At 42.2% G+C, this 25,615-nt stretch overlaps 1 protein-coding gene across 2 annotated transcripts in view; it reads right to left on the reverse strand.

The window, feature by feature from the left end:
* Nucleotides 1-25,615, reverse strand: part of LOC121324996 (serine/threonine-protein phosphatase 2B catalytic subunit alpha isoform-like) — a 224,008-nt gene that overhangs the window by 129,508 nt on the left and 68,885 nt on the right. For both annotated transcript variants that reach the window (XM_041267274.1, XM_041267275.1), the window contains exon 2: nucleotides 12,658-12,858. In XM_041267274.1, the coding sequence (XP_041123208.1) occupies nucleotides 12,658-12,858 (201 nt within the window). The remainder of the gene's footprint in view (nucleotides 1-12,657; nucleotides 12,859-25,615) is intronic.

Genomic DNA, 25,615 nt, shown 5'->3' on the forward strand with positions numbered 1-25,615 from the left:
AGCTGGACGGAGCAGGAAAGACTAACGCTGGAGTTCCAGCAGCTGAATAGAGAAGCTAAATGATGAGAAGAAGCACCGGAGCAGGTAGGAAAATAATTGATAACATCCTAGGAGCGCTGCCCAGAGAATTGACTTCCAGTAAAAGGCAACAAAGTGTAGATTAGCGGTGAAGCTACAAAACGAAATACTAGACAGCGAAGGTGCAAGTGATCAGGGCTTAAATAGAGAATAGGTACTAATTGACAGGAAATTGGAAGCCCCCTGAACTACGCAGGCTAACGCACAGCAGTGCATTCATCGTATCATCAGTCATCTCTGTATTACTTCCTTGTTCTGACATCACCACTCTGTTGTCCTTGTGACAGAGCTCCATAGTGATATTTGGCTATTTGTGTACAATACCTTTGTTTGTATGTGAGGGAGTGGAGGGTTGGTTGGGTGATTCTCTAGCAGCCGACAAAGGTTCATAGCATAAAGCCTAGAGATTAATCAACTGATCTCCAGGTGTCTATTGCACCAGTGTTCCTTTTGGACCCTCACCCTCCCCTATATATAATATTACCAGCACATGCATGTCTTCAGTGACTTTTGTGAACAGTCAGTGCATTCAACAAGGGGAATAGGTGTTGGTTGTAATAAAGATACGCTGATATGGGAGGCTCATTTTGGTTAAATTCTCAGTCATTAACCGAGTATAAAGCCAAAACCTCAAAGAATTAGGTCTTTATCAACCAAAGTTGACCACTATATGGCAGTCATATTAAATCACTGGCCAAGATGAAGGGATCCATTGTATGGTGCCTGAGGACTTTCCACTGAAAATATAAAGTCTACGTCTGAAAGGGTTTATGAGATATGTGCTGCTGAAGAAGCGGTCGTGAGTGATTTTCAAAACAGGAGAGCTTCAGACAAAACTTCCTGCCAGCCTGTAAGGGTCATTCAAGAACCATGACTGGAATTTAGGACATACCCCTTTACCAAGCTGCAGTCAATTAGTCATAAAGTTTATTTTCTTTTCAATTTTTAAATGGTCAGGTAGGGTAGAAATCTAAAATTGTTTCATATCGTTGAAAGAAAGTTGTTTATGATCTAGCACAGGTCATGACAGCACAGTAATAAAGAAGGCAACACAAACAGATTCATTTTGGTTACTTTAAGACATCTCCATAAGTTATGAATGTGAATTTTTTTGACTGCAGTTTGGTAAAGAGGTACATCCTAAATTCCAGTCATGGCTCTTGAAAGGTTGATTACAGTACAAGTGTACTTGCACCCAGTTTGACATTAACTCTATCAGTGCTGGCCAGCTCGAGGGAGAAAGGCACAGGGCTGGCAGAGACAGCGTTGGCAATAAGGCCTGCATGACCTTCACAGGCTGGCAGGAAGATGTGTATTAAAGAGCAGCCGAATAACCTGCATTAAAATAAAAAGAAGAAATTCTTACTGAGAATATGTGGCAATCCCCACAGAAAACAATAATCCAGAAACCGCTACGTAATTACTATAGTACATTCATTAATTAACAATTAAGAAATTCATTTTCTAATTCATTTTTTTTCCCTTGTGCTTCACTTTTGTTTGCTACAATATGCTTTGTTTTGGCAATGGTGAAACACAATGTTTGGCTCTGCTAACACAGACACATACAGTAGTTATATAATCCTGTAGTTTTGGCAGGGAAGGAACTCATGTAGGAACAAGTGAGCAAAAAAGACTAGCGAAAAAGACATTGTTTTGAGTACCAAAAAGCAAAAAAACTCCTATAAATCTGGTGAAGAACTCTAAAACCAGCAGCACATGTAATCATTGTATTTGTGTAGTTATGTGTTTGTTTGTGTGTATGGGGATAGGGTCGGTGATTTTGAGTTCTCTCTAGCCTAGATGAGCTGTGCTTGTTATTTCATTAGAATATTCATACACATTGTAAATCTAAAGACTTCTCAGATGCAACTTACAGCTACAATGTAATTTGCTATTTTAAGTAGCTACAGCACCATGGCAAAGCGCACAAAATGTGTTTTATGTTTGATACATTTCGACACAAAGGCAGAAAGCAGCTAGTAGCTTTGTATTAGAGAACTGGGCCCAAGTGAACCAGATAAAGATGAACCGAACCTTACAATTCTGTAAACTAATGCCAGTGAAAGAAGCTAGTCTGCTGACAGGAGCCCTTTTATAGGACACCCTTGTTAGCTGCAGGCAACTGGGGTGGGCTCAATGCCAACCTGGGGGGCCACCTTTCCCTTTCAAGCTGCTTAAGCAAACCAAAGCTTGCATTTCAAAGCAGGCACTCACTTGAAGACAGGCCTTTTTGGGCCTAGCACCAATTACAAGTGACAGAGAAACTCTGGCGTTGACAGGTACTGTATCCGATTACCCTGCATTATTTTCACTAAGGAGAAATAAACATTTCACTCCCATTCAAGCTGACAGCATGCATGATTTTCACAGTCCTACAATCTACAGCACAGTGCCAGCTCAGGAGGACTGCCCTTACCTACAATGCAGCTGTAATAACAGCACTGGCAGCTAGTTGGCCATTGGTGATCCATATATAAAGCAGCAGTATAACAGGCTGTTTATTTAGTTTGTGACATCACTCCCTGGCTGACTACTCAGACAGCTCTTGGCACCCTCAGGATGATGCTCTTCCTGCTTATAAAAGCCATTTATATATCTGTATACTTGCTTTCCTTTCTCCACTTGTAGGTAAATATATTTTGTTTTGTTTGTTGAAGAAGTGGTCTTGACAGATTTACAAAACAGGAGAGCGTCATACAACTTTCCTGCCAGTCTGTGAAGGTCACGTAGGCCCCATTACCAACGCCATCTCTGCCAACGCTGTGCCTTCCTCCCTTGAGCTGGCCAGCATTGATAGAGCCAGTGTACAATCTCAGTGGGGGCTGGATTCCTTTGGAAATCTCTGGAGCTCATACTGAGTCCCAGTACACTCGTACTGTAATCCCCTTTCAGGAGCCACGACTGGAATTTAGGATGTGCCTCTTTAACAAACTGCAGTAAAAAAAGATTCACGTTGATAACTTGTGGAAACAGATGTCTTAAAATGACGGAAATCAATTTCTTTATGAAAAACTTCCTGTGCAATGTGTAGTCTTCACCTGTGCCACTGTGCACTGTGTAGTCCTGACCAGTGCCACTATGTTCTGTGTAGTAATCCTGACCTGTGCCACTGTGTAGTCCTGACCTGTGCCACTGTGTGCTGTGTAGTCCTGACCTGTGCCACTGTGCGCTATGCAGTCCTGACCTGTGCCACTGTGCACTGTGTAGTCCTGACCTGTGCCACTGTGCGCTATGCAGTCCTGACCTGTGCCACTGTGCGCTGTGTAATCCTGACCTGTGCCACTGTGCACTGTGTAGTCCTGACCTGTGCCACTTTGCGCTAGGTAGTCCTGATTTGTGTCACATTACAACGTAAACTAGATATATATCCCTAGATAAATATGGTCAAGTATCATCACAGATGAATGAGTGATAGATTGATCATATTGATAAATTGAAGAGATAAATTGTTTTGGCCTCTCCAATTTCCAGAACAGAAATTATATTTTAATTCATCACTAAACCAATGTAACTGCTTGGGTTAATTATTATTAGTAATTCATTATTCATCACTATTAATTCAAACTTAATTCGTATAGTATTTTTTGTTTGTTTGTTTTCACTCTAGAAACTAGTGAAACTAGTGAAACTGGCTGACTGATGACAACATTTTCTCTGCCAGTCCTTGTCCTGCCTTCCTGGTCTGGGCTTTCTGAAGCCTCTTTGTCAGCAGGTGAATTAATTACACAAATAACTGATTAAATGATTGGCTAATCAGCCAACCAATCAGTGCCCCAGTTTCCTACATCCCAGCTTCATTCCGGCTGGAACGGAAGGAGGCAAGAACCCAATTGGTATTATTTTTTATACACATTTTATACTTTATCTTGTCGCTGTATGCTGTTGTTAGTATACGAATCATGTGTTATGAGTTTTGAAAGCCTTGGTGTAAAGAAGTGAAGATGCATGGCTTTTCCTATCTGGTGTGATATTTAAATTTGTATGAGTGCAGACATACCTAACTGTTGTCCGAAGGCACTAAGGGGCTCATGCACTAAGCAGCGGTAACCAGTTTACCACACAGTAAGCCATTTACTGCATGCTTTGTACACCTGCTATATTCACTAACCGGCGGCAAATGACTTTGTACGCAAAATGAATCTTGTGGAAAAAGATACAGCGTGTGAGTCATTTACATACAATTAATAATGGTAATCCATGGAAATGTATTCAAATACCGCAAGGGAGGAACTTGATGTAAAAACCTTATTTACTTAAAGGTGCTAACTTTCCTTATGCTACGGAGACCCACTGAAGATATAGCTGGTGCCGGCTGCTGCCTACTTGACAAAGTGAGAGCCGGACTAGCTGTCTGTTGGAGTGCCCATATACTAAAATGAAGGCTGTGTAACGCACGCAGCATTTTGCATGCTATGATGACTGGCAAATGAATCATTTAGCTCGCAGTATTCATTCATGTTATTACATTAGTGAATACAGCAGACACGACGAGAAATCACTCTGCAATAATGAACTTCACTCACCTTCCAGGTACTATGTTCTATTTTACATGCAAAGGAATGAATTGTAAATATAGGCTGAAAGAATTGAATAAGCCTACAACAAAGAAAAATTAGGGAGGGCAGAATTGAAGTCTTTAAAATCTTAAAAGGAGTTGACAAAGTTATTCATACTTTAAGCGTAGAACAGAAACCAGGACCTGTTGGAAATTAAATGGAGAAAGACTTAGGACAGAGTTAAGGAGGTGAGGGTATAGAATGGGTCACATAATCATGTTGTTGATGCTGAATCACAGGGATCCTTTAATACCCAGCTTGATAAAGTTTTGAGATCAATGACCTACTAGGAACCATCCAAGCTTAGATGGGCCAAATGACCTCCTCTCGTTCGTAAAAGTTCTTATGTTTTTATTATGAAGTTTTTTAATATTTATATTTATTATTTTGAATATGTTTTGAATAGTGCACTGATATACATAAAGTTTTACTGCAGGTCAGCATTTGAAAGTGAATTAACTGCCAATTCCCTGTAACTCAAAGGCGGTACGCTTACCTTGGGGCGTCACAAAACACCCTTGAAGAACCAGCTTCCAGATCTCCCTGCAGCCCAATTTATTACAGCTCTTATCTGGGAGGTTTGCTGTAAATGTTCATATTGAATGGAAGAATTAAGCAGCTCCCCAAACCCTAATGAGCTCATTTTGAGACTCTCCTGTGGGCTTATGTTTTTGTTGTGATCATTATTACTGCTGGTGTGTTTACTGACTGTTCTTTGTGCCTTTGATAGTCATTTCTTTTTTTTTTTTACATTCCTGGAAGAACAGACTGTGTAGCCTTGCAGTGTTGGTAAATAGGATGATAAAAATCCACTGAACAGAAACCCTTCTGGGGGGAGCGCTCATATAAAAGCTTACAGTAAAGACTGATAGACCCTGGAGCTGCCGCCATACACCGCGTGTGTCAGTCAAGGTAAGTCATCAAATATTGGACCGCCGCAAGACTTTAAATTACCAACCGCCACCAGATTTTCCAAACGTTTTAATTGACAGTGACTGAGTGCTGCTACTGGTTGCTAGGGCAACAGCTTATTCCAAGCTTCTGCTAACATTCTATTGGTTGGCCTTTTGTGCATAACTGTACCTTTACTTTGTGCCGAAAGAAGATTTCCTTGAAGCATGACATGTTGCATGTATGTGCTCCAAGTTACTGCTGATAGCAGCAGATATGTACTACAAGAAATACAGTTTACTCAAATTCAATGGTTTTGCCAAGTGGATAATAATATACAGTTGTCGCTCACTAATATAGACACCGTTATACCATACATTTGGATATGCTGGACACAATATCTGTTCCCCAATAACAACAAATGAAATGTGATGCTAGGTCACTGTGAATTGTGTCATTCAAAGAGACCCACTACAAAAATTGTTACACTGACACCAGGCAGAACGAAAATAAACGTAAGAACAGTTACAAGTAGCTGCTAAATCTCTATAATTAAGAACATGAGTAAAAGAGTGTATAAACTCTTACTCTAGAGAGATTAAACTAGCTGTGATCGAAAGGTTAGACAAGGACCAGAAGCTTTCAGAAATACTGATACACTCCAGTAGTGCCAAACATAAAATGTGGACTACTTTAAAATTCAGAATTTGAAGTATTTAATTGGTAATCGGGAAATATGCAAATTTCAGCATTACAAGAGCTGGGCGAAACATGTCTGCAGATATAGTACTGTGCTTTGGCTTTTAAAATGCTGGGAATGTAGAAGCCTTTAGATGACTTTCACGCAATTTGATTGGCTCTGGTAATGCTGAAATTTGCATATTTCCTGATTACCCATTGTTCTCTATTCATTGCTTTCATTACCCTTAACTCGAAAGCTACTTGTTTTTACTTACTCTCCTGAGCTTTTCAAAAGTCAAAGTACAGTTGTGCTGCACTGATGAGCCCCAAATGGGGCAAACATCTCAGCAGAGACTGTGCTTTGACTTTTAAAACACTGTGAATGTAGAAGCCTTTAAGGCCACAATACATTATGCAATTTTGGTGCAATCCAGTCGCATGTGATCGCATGTGATCGGATTGCAGCCTGTGATTGCATGGTAACCGCATCATTATTGCACCGTGCAGTAGTACTGAAAGTGTGCCAGAATAATATCGTACCAATAGAACGATAACTACTTGCTGTAGCTTACCTTACTTTTTTGTAAGCAATATACCAAAACAGTCCTAAACTGAAAGTACGAGTGCTCTGGATGATGACATTTATGAAAAAATAATGTTTACAAACACAAAAGTACACAGCTGTCTGTTCTATGCGCATAGCAACATCAAAATACAAAATAGGCATATACAAATACTCTTGTTCCCGTTTCCAAACACCGTCTAGTGCATTGCATCCGATCGCACCCTAATGTACCCAGAGCGATCAGCCGCAACTGCATGCGATCGATTGCATGGAATCACGCAATCGGATTGCACCGAAATTGCGTAGCGAATCTTGGCTTTTAGGCAACTTTCACACGATTTGATTGGCTCTTGTAATGTGGAAATTTGCATATTTCCCAATTACCCATTGTCCTCTATTCATTGCTTTCATTCCCCTTAACCCGAAAGGTACTTGTTTTTAAATATATAATAGCAAAGAAAGGAAAGACTGACTCATACCAACAGAAAACATAAGTAGCAGGTAGGCTATGTGGTTTACTTGCAGCATAGTACACTGTAAAATTATTGATTATCTCTGTAAAGGGTGTGCAGTATATTTAAGGTACTGTATAGTATCATAACGTGTTAATGGGACACTATGATCTGTTTTGTGGTAATTGTTAATTAGGCTACAATAAAAAAAAAAGAAAATGCATTAAATTTATTTTTGCAAGCCATACTTTTTGGCTGTCTTGCACTTTTTGGGTACTTTTACTTGGAGAGTGAAATTGTCCCCTTCCCTTCACAAGAATCAGCTGCTTCCCCTATTGACTGGCATATTTTCAGCCAATAATGTGCTTTGACCCAGAAAACACTGCCAGGGAGACATGAACAAGGAATAAAGCAGACTTCCTGGAAAGACAAACAAGCAAAGAGGTATTATTTAACATAGTGTGGTACCAGCTGTCATGTTTTAAATTGAAAAGATTCCCTGTAACTGCAAGGCCATCAATAATACAGCACCTTACTGTATGGGGCTTCACAATCAATGTTTGCTGTAACATTGGTTTTGTTACAATTACTTTAATATAAAGATCTTTGAACTGAACATACACTCAAGTGTTCACATCATACAGTAGGTCAGGGCATTGTGAATAGAAATGTTTCTGATTGTTCTGGTTTTTAACGCTATAGTGAGATTTATTTAACATTATACATTCTCTCCTCAAACTTCCATTTGCAGTGATATATTATGTATAATAATGTTAGCCCCATGTAGCAGACACAATGCACATTAGCAAAGGAAAATGATGAGAAGCTGATATCATTATCACGAAAACCCAGAGGGATTTTAATATAATATAATCACAATCTGGGGTTTATGCAGTGCTTTTTCATACAATTAAACATCTCTGTATAAAGGAATGGGAAGACACAACAAATGTACACTGTATGTACACTATATCCATATAGAAATTCTATCACAAATTACAAGGTCAATGCCTTGACTAATGCCTTTATTTTATTTGTTACACAGGATCACTGTTCTACAGAGACTTACACGAGACAACACGCAGTACAGACACACAGGATCACTGTGCTACAGAGACTCACACTAGACACCACGCAGTACAGACACACAGGATTACAGAAATACAATGATTCTTGGTTGTAAATCTCCCTCCAGACCTGTGAGGGAGCTAAGCAGCAAGAGCAGTGTTCTTTGGATGGGCAGTTTGAGAAGTGGTTGCACTCGTTTACCAAGGGGTCATGTGTGACAGCATAAAAGTGGGTGGAGAATTGTAGTCTGTTCCTTGCATTTGGTATGTATTTCTAAACTAAGAAGGACTGTGAGAGACCCCATGATTTATAAAACAGTTTTGTGGGTGTTTTGTTTGTTTGTCTGTGTAATCGTCTTGCTTGTTATACCACACTAGACGGCTAACACGATTCCGGAGCTGTCGCCGAGGGTCAGCACTAAAGCCGGAACAGCAGTGCACAACTGTCACAAATAACCTGAATCACTCACCACGAGCACTACTGCACTCACCCAGGACTGGTGGCCGTGTATGGACTATTGAGGAGCGGATAGGTGTTTTTGGTTATTATTGTTTGGGTCTGCAAATCCATTTATTGTTTGCCATTGTTGTTGTTGGTCACCAGACCTGAAATAAAATCTTATAACTTCTATTATATGCAAACTTATGGAAACTATAATAAGATCCAAAATGGAAAATTACCTATATGGTAACAGGGTACTGGGAGACAGTCAGCATGGTTTTAGGAAAGGGAGATCGTGCCTAACTAACTTGCTTGATTTTTTGAGGATGCAACATCCATAATGGATAATTGCAAAGCATATGACATGGTTTATTTAGATTTCCAGAAAGCTTTTGACAAAGTCCCGCACAAAAGATTAATTCTCAAACTGAACGCAGTTGGGATTCAAGGAAACACATGTACATGGATTAGGGAGTGGTTAACATGTAGAAAACAGAAAGTACTGATTAGAGGAAAAACCTCAGAATGGAGTGTGGTAACCAGCGGTGTACCACAGGGATCAGTATTAGGTCCTCTGCTATTCCTAATCTACATTAATGATTTAGATTCTGGTATAGTAAGCAAACTTGTTAAATTTGCAGATGACACAAAAGTAGGAGGAGTGGCAAACATTGTTGCAGCAGCAAAGGTCATTCAAAATGATCTAGACAAGATTCAGAACTGGGCAGACACATGGCAAATGACATTTAATAGAGAAAAGTGTAAGGTACTGCACGCAGGAAATAAAAATGTACATTATAAATATCACATGGGAGATATTGAAATTGGAGAAGGAATCTATGAAAAAGACCTAGGAGTTTTTGTTGACTCAGAAATGTCTTCATCTAGACAATGTGGGGAAGCTATAAAAAAGGCTAACAAGATGCTCGGATACATTGTGAAAAGTGTTGAATTTAAATCAAGGGAAGTAATGTTAAAACTGTACAATGCACTAGTAAGACCTCATCTTGAATATTGTGTTCAGTTCTGGTCACCTCGCCATAAAAAAGATATTGCTGCTCTAGAAAGAGTGCAAAGAAGAGCGACCAGAATTATTCCGGGCTTAAAAGGCATGTCATATGCAGACAGGCTAAAAGAATTGAATCTGTTCAGTCTTGAACAAAGAAGACTACGTGGCGACCTAATTCAAGCATTCAAAATTCTAAAAGGTATTGACAGTGTCGACCCAAGGGACTTTTTCGACCTGAAAAAAGAAACAAGGACCAGGGGTCACAAATGGAGTTTAGAAAAAGGGGCATTCAGAACAGAAAATAGGAGACACTTTTTTACACAGAGAATTGTGAGGGTCTGGAATCAACTCCCCAGTAATGTTGTTGAAGCTGACACCCTGGGATCCTTCAAGAAGCTGCTTGATGGGATTTTGGGATCAATAAGCTACTAACAACCAAACGAGCAAGATGGGCCGAATGGCCTCCTCTCATTTGTAAACTTTCTTATGTTCTTATGTTCTTATGTTCTTAAAATACAACAACCCCTTTTGAAACCGGATTGCAGTCTCTGTTTGTTTAATTCCTGCACTGCATCACCTCTGCTCCTGTATTCACACCTTCCCGTCCTTCAGGCGGTCCAGCTGAACTTCAGCCAGGTGCCTCAGCATTAGACCAGGTCTCCCAGGGAGAGAGGATCGAGGCAAAAGTATTTGTGCTAAACACGTAAAATCTTAAATCTAGCAGCCCTTTTCTCTTTGTATTCTTGATTGGCCTGTGTTTGATTATGCTGAATAAAAACCTTAAACTCATCGCTTTGTCGATGTTCATTTAACACAGCCTTTCAGGTTTACGATGACCGGTTTGCTGTTCAGAAAATACAAAACTCCAAAATAAAAATAGTGGGTCTGCCATTCAGCGAGAATTCCAAGCTACAAGCTGCTAGCTTTTAATTGTATGCAGCTGTAACCACCTAGGTCAACTATAATGAAAAGTCCTACAAGTTGTAAACATGTTATCTACAGATATAGAGATAGACAGTCAGACAAAAAGAGATTATTGGCTAGTTTCACAGACCCTTGATTAGGTCTTTTCTTGGATTACTTTATGTAAATTAACATTGAGTAGTCCAAGATTAGTGCTGATCTGTGAAAATAGGTGATGATCTCTTTTTGTAAGATTTAGTAAGATTTAGCCATAGCCATAAGATTTTAGAGATCTACAAGTAGTAGGCAAAGTAAACAACATAAAATAAATGTTTTGAATTTACCACTTGCCCTTCACAATCCCTTTCCATGATGCATCAGCCTTATCAGCCACAGCTTTCCCTTCACAATCCCTTTCCACGATGCATCAGGTAAATGCACCTTACCTAATGTGCATTACCATCATTTCTTAGATCTCACATTTTCCTATATTAAACATGCAAACATTATGGTCAAGTTGAATAGTATTTGTATTTGTACTATTATCGCTGTGTGCAGATACTTCAGTGCTGCACTTCCTATTACATAGGCCTTAGATACTATCCCTTTAAGGATGCTGTTTTAAACGTGGTGGGCTAAGAAAATTTGTGTAGAATTTATTTTGCTGTTTGAATGCAGCCACCCACTTAAAGTCTAGGTTAGTTGGGCCAAATATTATATACTGACTGGATGATTTAAAACATGTTCTTTTGCTGCAAAGAATACTTGCATCATTTAAAAACAAGTACTGGTAATATTTCAACTGCCAAATACCTGTCCTTCAATGAGTAGGTGGAAAAGAAGAAATGGTAAATTATTTTAATCAATTATTATTGTTTATAGTTTATATTTAAATGAAACTCAAGTTTCAGTAAATAATTATTTACCATGAAATTAACCAGTTGCCAAAGTTAGCGTTTTCCAAGTGAGGATTTTGTTCATGAGCTGGCCAGGAATTCATCATGCATGGTTTACTCAAGGCTGGTTCACTAGCACTTTCTTTCCAGAAGAAATTAATAGAAGATTAGATAATGATTGCAGAAGTGAAGTAATATCACCTTGGGGCTGGTCACTTGAGCAGTTACAGTTCACTGCTGGAGGTTTATATGATAAAGTAGGCAGCAGAGCTACTGGGATGCTTATTTACTCTTAAAGCCACTAAAAATATTTCTCAGCATGGAGCTGTGATCTTCAACAGAACAATAAGGGGCTTGTGCATCGAGTCAATAAACAGGCGTGTGTCAAAAAGAGTTCACTCAGCACTGGAAACCTGATCATTTGGTGACCGGCTGGAATGCAATTTGTTTGTGACACTCCAGACTCTAGCAATACATATATACTGGGCACATAAAGGCGTCACACTACTGAAACCAGAGCTAGAGCTCCTGGCTATTATTAAGACCAGATCAGACCCTGGGACTGCATCTGTTTCCCCAGTTAAATACAGCCCACCAAAGAGCGGGGGGCTAATGCAGACAGATGCCTGCTTTGTTCTTTATCTGTATGTTTGAGAGCTACAGTCTGTCTACTATGCATCTAGTGCTTGAAGCTAAGAAGATGAACAATTCTCAACTCCAGGTCATGCAATTAGTGAAGAAATGCTATCACTACTACAGTATACAGTATGAAGAATCCTTTTTAATAATGAAGCTTATTAGAAACATTCTGAGAGCAAAATTCAGTTCTAGTACCTCAGGGATCATATGGATACAGAGTCTATATTTTTTAACACCTTAATGTACACAAGGAATTGAGCAGCTGTTCAGACAATTTCTTCTTAAAATACACTGTTTTGTGCAACTCATTGCAAAAATAAGAAAGTTAGCATTGTTTTTGTGAGACACACATACCCCTTGTCCCTAAAGTGTTAAAGGACTCTTTGTAATAAACTGAGATGTTTACACATTTAATAGGGGCAGCCTGGTGAATGGCAGCGGTTCACAGGTTGAAACAGTCACTCAGGGCCTCTACCTGTGACGGGAGCCTCGATGTCGAGCATGGTCTTTTCTTGGCGGAGGATGGCGGCTCCTTCGTTAATTATTCTCAAGGCTGCAGTTTCCTCCACACGACCCTCCTTCGTGAGATGAGCCTTCAAGAGATCGACCCGCGGCTTGCCCTCGCAGTCAAACACCTCCTTCATTGTGAGACGATGGCTTAAGGGAAAGGGGACAGCTGAAACAATCAAACAGGAAAACAGCCATTAGAGATTAAAGTTTAATGTAACTATTAACAAGCGCTGGAACACCATTGAGTACAACGACAACAGAAGCAAAGCAGTCCAATCACACAATCATTAATAATAATAATAATAATAATGCACCCACGAAAAAGTAATACAAATTGTAATGGTTTAAGAATGTAAATAGTTGGCCAATTCTGAAAGAATCAGTCGTTCATTTCTAGTAAAGAAAGGGAATGGCACTAAACCCAGGAGAGTAGGTCCAACTTTAGCAACTGTGATGTCTGACTTGTGGACCAGTTTCTCAGAAAATGCTAGAATCCAATGAGAACATTGCTGAAAGCTGCTCAGAAACACAACACTCCAAGTACTTCCCTTTATTTGTGAGAAGTAGAACAAACAAACCTTTCGACTAGTGCCTTCATCAGAGAACTAGTCCAGACACTTGTGTTTAACTTGAAGAATGTTGAAAAAGACAAAATACAATACATTACAGCTACCCAACAAGATCAACACGGGATCCCACAGGACCAAAAATAAGCATCGAATCCTGCATGTCTATTTACACAGAATGGTCTAAAATAGCATTGGGGACTGTAAACAAACTGGGCAGTAAAGCAGATTGCACAATGTGAGCACTGTGGCAAGCAGACACTGGGGTATTATAGTTTTGTGTAAAATTTTATATGATTGTCACAGCAGCCTTCAAATACTGGAAGTAAAAAAAGATTTTCAGAGAAACACTTGCATGACTCTGACTTGCTCTAGTATTTTATCTGGGTCATTTGCCTCTAAATAGGGGCTGGGCAGAGCTGATTCAAAATCTAGTCAAGGGCCTTGGCTTGTAAGGTACCTCTCTTCATACTGTAAATATACAAAAATATGTACTTAAAATCCCTTTCATGTGCATGTGTTTATTGTAAATGATTTGAATGAGATTTTTGAATATTGTAACTCAGTATGATGCAGTACACATTTTTACTTGCCATTCCACAACAGGATGTATTGTTATCAATTAAATAACTAAAGTGCGACCTAGATAGGGGTTTAATTGGTCCAATTAGAACACACTGTTGATACACCCCCCCCCCCCCCCCCCGCAATGTCAATCTCCCTGCCAAGAGGTACACAGCAGTTCCATTAAATTACACTCACATATTTGTGTATGTAGTTCATGAAATGATTACTGATTCATGTTTATGACGTTCTCCTCTGGAGACCAGGGTTTGAACAGAAACAGAAAGTTTATTTGAAAGCACCGCTCTGGTGCCCAGTTTTATTAATTTTCCTTCTTTTAATTATTTTCAGCCCACAGAGGGCGCTGTTGTCCGTGGCCTGAATACTGCCAATAGTAAACAGGACCACAGATTTACCAATTCAGGAAGACATTGAAGTATCAGTTTCTTTACATGGGGCAGTGTTTGCCCTTAATTACAATTTGGACTCATGAATTCAGTCCAGTGGGCTTACTGTCATTCAGCCCCCCACAAGCAGGGACTGCCATGTATATTGAATGTGTTTGGATACACTAATGTCCACTGGGAGCTAAATTCAAACCATCACAGTGTTTTGTACATGTGAGCCACCGACTAGTGAGTTAACACATTGGCACCGACATTTTAACCCAGACTACTGTAAGCAGTGCCTTCTGTAGCAAAACTAATTCTCTGATACAGGACATTCATTGTAGACATTGTATTAGTTATTAAAAAAAACCTACTATGTGTCTTTTATCACAGCCTACACAGGATGACATTTCCCTATTCCCTTCCACCCCCAGCATGTTTTCATTCCAATTACATCAAGATCCTGCTCAGCTCTGACTCATCTGTTTCCTCTAATTCCTCTAGTAAGGGAGAACAGACTGCCACAGCAAAGACCAACCACTACATTTAAAGGTGTAAAAATAATTCACATCCCTCATTAGTAAAACAACAAACTCACAGGCTCCTTATTGTTTTTCTGTTGGTCTTTTTATTTTATAGACAAATATTGGTGAACAAATGTGGAACGACTAGCCATTCTTATAAGTTTCTATAGTAAAAGCATGGGTAAGCATGGTAAAGCCCATGTCATTTACATGGTATCATAAAGCATAATAGAAAAACATGCCAAGTTATGGTAAACTATGGTAAATGCATAGCACAACCATGGGAAAAGCATACAGCTAAAATTAGTGCAAATTAACTGTGGTAAACTTTTATAAGCGTTGTTGCTTAAGATCCCTGATGCTCACAAGAGATTGGTACCTCTGAATAGATCTCTATGCTTCATCTTAATGGGTAAGGACAGAGATGCACAAATATTGTATTCATCAAATGACATTTATTGGTGGGGAATGCATTACCCCTTTATCTCCAAGGGACTGTACCCTGCAACACAATGCAATGCATCTCCTCCTAGCAGCTGGCAGGTCAATAACACTGAAAGAGACTTCTAGTTGAAACATTTGTCATTGAATATTTCTATCCCATTCTACATGTATTGGTGCCGAGTGTTACGGCTGGAGTAGCCATTTTCAGTGGGAGTATCAAGGAAAGGCAGAATATTAATTGAACTGCATTTCCAGTAAGTTGTCGCTTCTGTAATTACTGGGTTTATTTCTCATCTCTGTTTCTAAACATCTGTCTACCTGATCCATTTTAAAATGTGAGCGTACAGTGTGTGTCAGGGATTCTGAGATGCACATCTTTAGAGCAGCTGCTTTATTTTCACTAAATCCTGACCCAGGAACACTGGAAATGCAATTTCTTATTCTGACAGAAGTCTGTACCCTTCTCTACAGGGAAAGTCACTGTGTGCAGGCTCAAACCTTTAAATAATACAAGTTCTGCTTCAAAAAGTACATTAAAGCACATTAATTACATTAAAGTTGGAGTGAAAGAGTCATAGACATGCTCTTATAATTATAGAGATGTTCACAACAAGTTTCTAAACAAGATGTCTGGGTTTTTATTTAATATGTAGAAGGAAATCTCTCTAAACCAAACATCTCTGCTATGCAAACAGCCCTTTGGAGTACAATGCTCTACACTAATCAGCCCTGTGGAATTGCATTGTGAAGTTTCAATGCTCTCTCTAACCAGCCCTGTGGTATTGCATTGTAAAGTTTCAATGCTCTCTCTAACCAGCCCTGTGGTATTGCATTGTGAAGTTTCAATGCTCTCTCTAACCAGCCCTGTGGAATTGCATTGTGAAGTTTCAATGCTCTACACTAACCAGCCCTGTGGTATTGCATTGTGAAGTTTCAATGCTCTACACTAACCAACCCTGTGGTATTGCATTGTGAAGTTTCAATGCTCTACACTAATCAGCTCTGTCGTATTGCATTGTGAAGTTTCAATGCTCTCTCTAACCAACCCTGTGGAATTGCATCGTGAAGTTTCAATGCTCTCACTAACCAGCCCTGTGGTACTGCATTGTGAAGTTTCTTGATTCAGATGCTCTTACCCTAATAAAGTTTACCTCAGTATTTTTGCACAGCATTCCCATGTTTCTACTGTGCATTTGTCATCATTTACACTGGTTTGCCATGTTTATTATTATGCTTTACCGTGCCTCTCAATTCTTACCTATGTTTTTACATATTTTCACTGTGTTTTATTACACTTTGCAGTGCTTTTATAATGGGACACGTGTCTAAGCGTATTAACTGTAGGGGAGTCCTGTTGTCTGCTGTGCTCTGTTGTCACCACCCCTCGATCTCTGGTGTTTATAGAACAGTGCAGTGCTGTAGGTTATAGAAGTCCCAATTCCCAAGTCAAACCATTTGACTCCTCTATAGTAAGGATGCCTTCAAACCCCCTTCAGTACTCATGACTACTTCCCTGTGGCTGATTCTTGCACATTGTATGCTGTTATAATTGTTCAGATCCTCAATGAATATTTTCCTTTACCTTGTCACTGGCTTCACAGAATGGTCCTGAGGGTTTTGATGGCTTTCTCTTCTCATTGATATATAGTAATTGTAGTGAACAAAATAATTTCATACATCTATTTTGCATTTCCATTAGCTTTGTAAGCCTCAAACATGCAGTTTTGAAAGAAAAATATATCATTAGTCTAAAGAGCTGGACTTTAGCTCAGTTCATAGAGTACCATAAGGATCAGAATTGCTGAAGCTACCCTGCTGTAGGAAACCTTGTATATATTATATAGTTCCCTTTCAATGGAATGACAACCATTACCGAATGAGAAAGAGACCTCTCTGACCATCGATCACTGAGCATATATAAAAATGCTGCCCTATCAGGGCCCTGCTGTGAGGGGGAAGTCCCTCCCACCTCCTGCAGAAGAGGGACTTCCTCACAGTAACACATCACCATTTTCTCTCTCACTTCACTGAGACAAGTCACAGATTGCTTTGTGCTTTCTTGTCCGAATTCGACCTTCAAATTTCTTTACATCCACGGTTAAATCACGCTTTCAAGCATTATTAAGAGTGCTCTTGCCTGATTCTCCCATCAGTTTACTGACTAGAGCTGGTTTCGACCTCTCTTGCAAGATTGGCGAGCAGCCATTACTCTTTTTCACTACAAGAGGTCATGTAGTTTTCAAATATTGTGTTGGGAGCTGTTCTGGTGCTGTAAGTAGACTCCGCAGGCTCGCGACATCGTCCTCTATGCCGATTTAATCAGCCACAGCGAGAAAAAACAAAACAAAAAAACAGCTCGGGCTCGCCCTCGGCGACCACGCCGACTGAATCGGCTGCATAGCCCAGCATCGACCGCGGTTCTCCCACACACCTCAGGGTTGGAACAGGGCCTACCCTGCCCCACCTTCAGCACCACCTACAGCCCGGCACCGACTGCACCCACCATGGGCACTGACCTTAGCACTGATTCACTCGGCATTGACGGCTCAGCACCGGAAGCGCTCTCTTCGGCGCCGATCCCGTCACCGATTGACTCAGCACCAGCAGCCCTATCCCCAGCAGAGTCTCTCTCCCCGAGCCATGGGAGAATGAGGTCAGTGGTCCAAGGTCCTCCGCAGAGGTCCTCTAGGACCCCCCCCCCCCCCCCCCCCCCCCCCCCCCCACCCCACAGACTGTGACTAGGGAGCTCTACTGCCACACCTGGGTCACCATACCCTTCGACACCAGCTGTACAGAGTCGCAGGTACCTCTCAGGGGAGGTGAGATGGTCACTGCCGAGGTGGCACCGCTCAAGGGGGCACTCATCAGGGGACAGGCGGTTTCTGCGCAGGTACTGCTCTCCTTACCCGTGCAGGTGCAGATGATCACCATCACAGCCACCTCAGAGGCGTGCAAGCTCGGTTGAGTGGAGCTTCCAGGAGTTGGTGGAGACTGTGAGGGCTCAGCAAACTATGCTGGAGACCCTACTTAAGTCACAGGGCAGACTGCCCCCTTCAACCGGGCAGCCCCAACTTCCATAGTCTCGTTCTCCATCCCCAGCACCAAGACCTCCTAGTCCAGGCAAGCTGTCTTTCATGGCATCAATGTCAGACATCTCTGACCCAGCCACTTCCATCGGGCAGACCACATCGGGAGGCTCCTTACCGCCCCTGCCACATGTGTCGCAGACGGAAGAATTCCTGGCACTAATGCAGCGTGCAGCTGCAGTCACGGATGTTCCCTGGCCAGCAGAACAGGAGAGAAAGGGAAACTGCTTCCTCCAACAAAAAGAGCACTGACAGCAAGCCCTCCCTTTGTGCCAGGACTTCCTGGAATTGGTGCCTTCCTCCTGGAGCAACCCAGTGTCTGCACCCTCAGCCTCCAGAACAGCAGAGTCTCTACTGCACACTGCAGGAGCCCAAGAAGCGGGGCTAGGCACATTTCCCACTATCGGGGACATGGTCATGGTATTGGTGCAAGGACCAAACTGCCCGTCTAAGCCTTGCAGGACAACGGATGCTATGCCAAAAATGGCGTACGCATCGGCAGCGCTGTCAGTCAGAGCAGCGAACGCCATGGCTATACCAAACCCTACCAAACCCAGTTAGCAGAGAGGCTGCAGGAAAGATCCACAGAGGCAGACATATGGGAGCTCCAGGTGGTAGCAAGGGTGATGACTGACCTAATGGGGGAGTTAGGCCAGGCATCAGGGAGGTCGCTGGTAGCGATGGTGACCGCTCTCTGGCATTTGTGGTTGACACAAGCCAAGGTCGTGGAGACCGAGAGGGTGGCATTACTGGATGCCCCCATTACACCAGGGCAGACATTGGGGGTGACCATAGATGTGAGCCTTGAGAGGTCTTCCTGTCACTACCCAAGGTGGCATTCACAGCCTGCTAGGGCAAAAGGGCCTGAACACCACCCCCCCACCCCAGAGCAGACAAGCAGGCAGTGGAAGAGCCGGCAGCAAGGGACCACTGAAGGTCAGGGGTAACCGGTTCTCCGGCTGGAGACCGAGGCTGGGGCCTAAGAAAGACTCGCCCCCTACCAAGCCCAAGGGAGACTGCCCCTGAGGGGCCCCGCCTGCCACCAAACCCCCCCCCCCACACACACAACCGGACTGACCAACGGCAACGACCCATGGCAAGGCTGCACCCAGGACTCCTGGGTGCTATCGACAATGAGACACAGATACGCTCTACAATTCCCTTTAGGTCCGCCACCCTTCAAGGGTGTGCTCCTACCCACCGTTGAACCAGCGAGCGCGATACTCCTTCAACATGAGATCATCAATCTTCAACAGAAGAATGCTCCTGCGCTTGGTAAGTCCAAGTCTGGACCTCAGGGTACTGCACATGTTTCTCAAACAGAGGAAGTTCAATATGTTGACAGTGCAGCGTATCCTCCAGTCCGTCCAACCGGGCGACTGGTTCACATCGATCGACCTGCAAGATGCCTACTTCCATGTCCCAATCCATCCCGCGCACAGAAAATATCTGTGCTTAGCCTTTCAAGGCAATGCATACAAATTCTGTGTGCTGCCATTTGGCCTCTCTCTGGCGCCCTGCACATTTCCAAAATGCATGGATGCAGCACTGGCTCCACTCAGGCTGTGGGGTATTCGGATCCTGATCCTGATCCTTTCTGGAAGATTGGCTTGTTTGCGCACATTCCAAAGCATGCACAGAGGCGCACACAAAACAGGTCATAGATCATGTGATGAAGTTAAGGCTCTCCATACATCAACAGAAGAGCAACTTCGTACCGACTCAGTCCACGGTGTTCCTGGGGATCAAACTGAACTCTGTGAGCATACTTGCCTAGCTGTCGGAAGGCAGGATTGGGTCGTTGGAGGCCACACTCCCTATTCAGAGAGGAAGATTTCCTACAGGTCAAAATATATCAAAGGTTGTTTAGGCTGATGGCAGCTGCCTCAAGAATCCTTTCACTAGGGCTGCTGAGAATGCACCCGCTTCAAGCCTGGGTAAATACGTTCAAGGTGCACCTGGTCCGAGATTGGTACCGGCTGGTGCGAGTGTCCAGACAATGCCAGAAGACACTGGAGTGGGGCTCCATCCCGGCAATCTGCACCTCCGATCTCCCCTCGGATCCCCTCACAGAAGAGAAGTGGTCACTACAGACGCCTCCAGCCTGGGCTGGGGAGTGGTCTGGAATGGGAGAGGAATAAGAGGTCAGTGGAAGGGACATTGGCAGCAAGCGCACATAAATGCCCAAAAGCTGCAACCAGTGAACCTGGCGTTAACTCATTTTCACCAGCAGTTAGCACACAAACATGTGCTGGTCCGGACGGACAATACCACAGTGGAAGCCTACATAAACCACCAAGGGGGCCTGCGCTCGCCGAGCCTTCACCACGCAGCAGACCTCCTATACAGAAGAGCTCCAGACAGCTTGGAATGGAGACTGCATCCCCAAGTGGTGGAACAGATTTGTGAGAGGTTCCATACGGCATGGGTCGATCTCTTTGCCACAGCTGAGCCCACTCATTGCCCCTTATGGTTCTCCATGGAGAGAGACAAGGACCTCCTGGGAGTAGACACGCTAGCTCACCCCTGGTCACAGGGGCTTTTGTATGCGTTCCCTCCGCTACCATTAATACTCCTGACACTAGAGAGGATCAGGGTGGATAGAGCACAGATTCTGCTGGTTGCACCAAGATGGCCGAGACGCCCCTGGTTTGCTCTCCTCTCCGACATGTTGTCGGATCAGCCGTGGCAGCTCCCATCCTGCAAGGACCTCTCTAGCCAAGCAGAGGGGCTATTATGCACCCGAACCCAGCCCACCTCCAACTCTGCATCTGGCCGTTGAACGGAGCAGTCTATTCAGACGTGGTTTTCCAGATGCAGTGGTAGAAACACTACAGTCTGCTAGGGCACCAAGCACTAGAGCCCAGTACTCATACAAATGGAAAGTTTTCCAAGACTGGTGCATTGCCGAAGGTCACGATCCTGTCATCTGCCCTATTGAGATGATATTAACCTTCTTACAACATCTGTTTGACATAGAACAATCAGCATCCACTTTGAAGGTATACCTGGCAGCAATATCAGTGTGCCACTATAAAATTGACTCGGTGTCCCCTGGGGCACATTTCCTGGCAGTGCAATTTCTTAAAGGTGCTCGGAGGCTTCGTCCTCCCATGAAAAGTATGGTCCCCAAGTGGGATCTAGAACTGGTACTGCAGGTCCTTATGGGTCCCCCATTCGAGCCCATGGCGTTAGCAGAACTGCGCCCTGTTTCTTTGAAGGTGGCGTTTTTAATAGCCATTACTTCTTCATGCGCTGTCCAACAATGACATATGTATGGCTTTCACTGGAAGTGACTCCTGGGTAACACTAAGAATAAATCCAGCCTTTTTGCCAAAGGTGGTATCTTCATTCCATATTAACCAACCAGTGGTTTTGGAAACTTTCAGACCTCCCCTGCACGAGTCAAAGGAGGACCATAGACAGCACATGCTCTGCCCAGTTCGGGCTCTGCACTGTTTCCTGGATAGAACGGCATTCTGGAGACAGTCCAACCAGCTGTTTTTCTGCTATGGCTACCAGCTCTAGAGGTCAGGCCCTATCAAAGCAACGTCTAGCGCACTGGGTGGCAGATGCTATACGCTGGGCGTATGAACAGACGACTCCCCCTTGCCGGCTGACATTATGGCCCATTCTACCAGGGGTCTGGCAACTTTGTGGGCTTTCCTTCATGGCGCCTCCTTAGTTGAGCTATACAATGCTGCTACATGGATAGGTAGTCAGACATTTGTGTGTTTCTATCGCCTTGATGTGGCAAACTGAGCAAGACCCTCTTTGGGCTCTGGGTGTTGCAGGCGGCATGCCCTTAGGCGTCACATGGGCTCTGAGGCTATCACCGTGAGGCTGTACTGTTAGTAATCTGGAGCCACAACAGCTTTGGTACACCTTCGCATTATGTAATGGTTGTCGTTCCATTGAATGGGAACATCAGGTTATTACCATAACCCTGGTTCCCTGAAAGAGAATGACAACCATTACCCTTCGAGGTCGTGTCCCCAGCTGACATCTGATTTCGAAAGACAATGGCGATGTGTTACTGTGAGGACATCCCTCTTCAACAGGAGGTGGGAGGGACTTCCCCCTCACAGCAGGGCCCTGACAGGGCAGTTTTTTTATATGTGCTCAGTGATTGACAGTCAGAGAGGGCTCTTTCCCATTCGGTAATGGTTGTCATTCTCTTTCAGGGAACCAGGGTTATGGTAATAACTTAACGTTCTGTGTGTAATATATATATATATATATATATATATATATATATATATATATATATATATATATATATATATATATATAGTACTGTGCAAAAGTTTTAGGCAGGTGTGAAAAAATGCTGTAAAGTAAGAATGCTTTCAAAAATAGACATGTTAATACATCAAATCAATATTTGGTGTGACCACCCTTTGCCTTAAAAACAGCATCAATTCTTCTAGGTACACTTGCACACAGTTTTTGAAGGAACTCGACAGGTAGGTTGGCTCAAACATCTTGGAAAACTAACCACAGTTCTTCTGTGGCTTTAGGCAGCCTCAGTTGCTTCTCTCTTTTTATGTAATCCCAGACAGACTCTATGATGTTGAGATCAGGGCTCTGTAGGGGCAATACCATCACTTCCAGGACTCCTTGTTCTTCTTTACGCTGAAGATAGTTCTTAATGACTTTCGCTGTATGTTTGGGGTCGTTGTCATGCTGCAGAATAAATTTGGGGCCAATCAGATGCCTCCCTGATGGTACTGCATGATGGATAAGTATCTACCTGTACTATTCAGCATTGAGGAGACCATTAATTCTGACCAAATCCCCAACTCCATTTGCAGAAATGCATCCCCAAACTTGCAAGGAACCTCCAACATGCTTCACTGTTGCCTGCAGACATTCATTCGTGTACCGCTCTCCAACCCTTCGGCAAACAAACTGCCTTCTGCTACAGCCAAAGATTTCAAATTTTGACTCATCAGTCCAGAGCACCTGCTCATTTTTCTGCACCCCAGTTCCTGTGTTTTCGTGCATAGTTAAGAACATAAGAACATAAGAAAGTTTACAAACGAGAGGAGGCCATTCGGCCCATCTTGCTCGTTTGGTTGTTAGTAGCTTATTGATCCCAAAATCTCATCAAGCAGCTTCTTGAAGGATCCCAGGGTGTCAGCTTCAACAACATTACTGGGGAGTTGATTCCAGACCCTCACAATTCTCTGTGTAAAAAAGTGTCTCCTATTTTCTGTTCTGAATGCCCCTTTTTCTAAACTCCATTTGTGACCCCTGGTCCTTGTTTCTTTTTTCAGGCTGAAAAAGTCCCTTGCGTCCACACTGTCAATACCTTTTAGAATTTTGAATGCTTGAATTAGGTCGCCACGTAGTCTTCTTTGTTCAAGACTGAACAGATTCAATTCTTTTAGCCTGTCTGCATATGACATGCCTTTTAAGCCCGGAATAATTCTGGTCGCTCTTCTTTGCACTCTTTCTAGAGCAGCAATATCTTTTTTATAGCGAGGTGACCAGAACTGCACACAATATTCAAGATGAGGTCTTACAAGTGCATTGTACAGTTTTAACATTACTTCCCTTGATTTAAATTCAACACTTTTCACAATGTATCCGAGCATCTTGTTAGCCTTTTTTATAGCTTCCCCACATTGCCTAGATGAAGACATTTCTGAGTCAACAAAAACTCCTAGGTCTTTTTCATAGATTCCTTCTCCAATTTCAATATCTCCCATATGATATTTATAATGTACATTTTTATTTCCTGCGTGCAGTACCTTACACTTTTCTCTATTAAATGTCATTTGCCATGTGTCTGCCCAGTTCTGAATCTTGTCTAGATCATTTTGAATGACCTTTGCTGCTGCAACAGTGTTTGCCACTCCTCCTACTTTTGTGTCGTCTGCAAATTTAACAAGTTTGCTTACTATACCAGAATCTAAATCATTAATGTAGATTAGGAATAGCAGAGGACCTAATACTGATCCCTGTGGTACACCGCTGGTTACCACACTCCATTCTGAGGTTTTTCCTCTAATCAGTACTTTCTGTTTTCTACATGTTAACCACTCCCTAATCCATGTACATGTGTTTCCTTGAATCCCAACTGCGTTCAGTTTGAGAATTAATCTTTTGTGCGGGACTTTGTCAAAAGCTTTCTGGAAATCTAAATAAACCATGTCATATGCTTTGCAATTATCCATTATCGATGTTGCATCCTCAAAAAAATCAAGCAAGTTAGTTAGGCACGATCTCCCTTTCCTAAAACCATGTTGACTGTCTCCCAGTACTCTGTTACCATATAGGTAATTTTCCATTTTGGCTCTTATTATAGTTTCCATAAGTTTGCATATAATAGAAGTCAGGCTTACTGGTCTGTAGTTACCTGGTTCAGTTTTGTTTCCCTTTTTGTGGATCGGTATTACGTTTGCAATTTTCCAGTCTGTCGGTACCACCCCTGTGTCAAGAGACTGCTGCATGATCTTGGTTAGCGGTTTGTAAATTACTTCTTTCATTTCTTTGAGTACTACTGGGAGGATCTCATCCGGCCCAGGGGATTTGTTTATTTTAAGAGCTCCTAGTCCCTTTAACACTTCTGCCTCAGTTATGCTAAAGTTATTTAAAACTGGATAGGAACTGGATGACATGTGGGGCATGTTGTCAGTATCTTCCTTTGTAAAAACTTGTGAAAAGTAATCATTTAACATATTTGCTATTTTTTTTTTCTTCCTCTACGATTTTGCCATTTGTATCTCTTAAACATTTAATCTCCTCTTTGAATGTTCTCTTGCTGTTGTAATATTGGAAAAACATTTTGGAATTGGTTTTAGCTCCCTTAGCAATGTTCATTTCTATTTCTCTCTTGGCCTTTCTAACTTCCTTTTTGACTTGCATTTGCAGTTCTGTGTACTCTTTCTGTGTACTTTCTTTTTGGTCCTTTTTTAATGCTCTGTAAAGTGCCTTTTTTCGCTGAATATTTTTTTTAATTGATCTATTAAACCATTTTGGCAATTTAGTTTTACATTTAGATTTGTCTACTTTAGGGATGTAATTGTTTTGCGCCTCTAGTACTACGTTTTTGAAGAACAACCATCCTTCTTCTGTGGGTGTTTTCTCTATTTTACTCCAATCTACTTCTGTTAGTCTCTGTTTCATGCCTTCATAGTTTGCTTTTCTAAAATTGTAAACCTTAGCTTTAGTCTTTACTTTTGAGGATTTAAAAAACACTTCAAATGAGACCATGTTGTGGTCTGAGTTTGCCAGTGGTTCTCTGACCTCTGTTTTAGTTATTCTATCTTCGTTATTTGAAAAGACTAAATCAAGGCATGCCTCCCCTCTAGTGGGTGCCTTCACAAATTGTGTTAGGAAGCA

This window comes from Polyodon spathula, chromosome 12, assembly GCF_017654505.1.
Source record: "Polyodon spathula isolate WHYD16114869_AA chromosome 12, ASM1765450v1, whole genome shotgun sequence".
NCBI lineage: Eukaryota > Metazoa > Chordata > Actinopteri > Acipenseriformes > Polyodontidae > Polyodon > Polyodon spathula.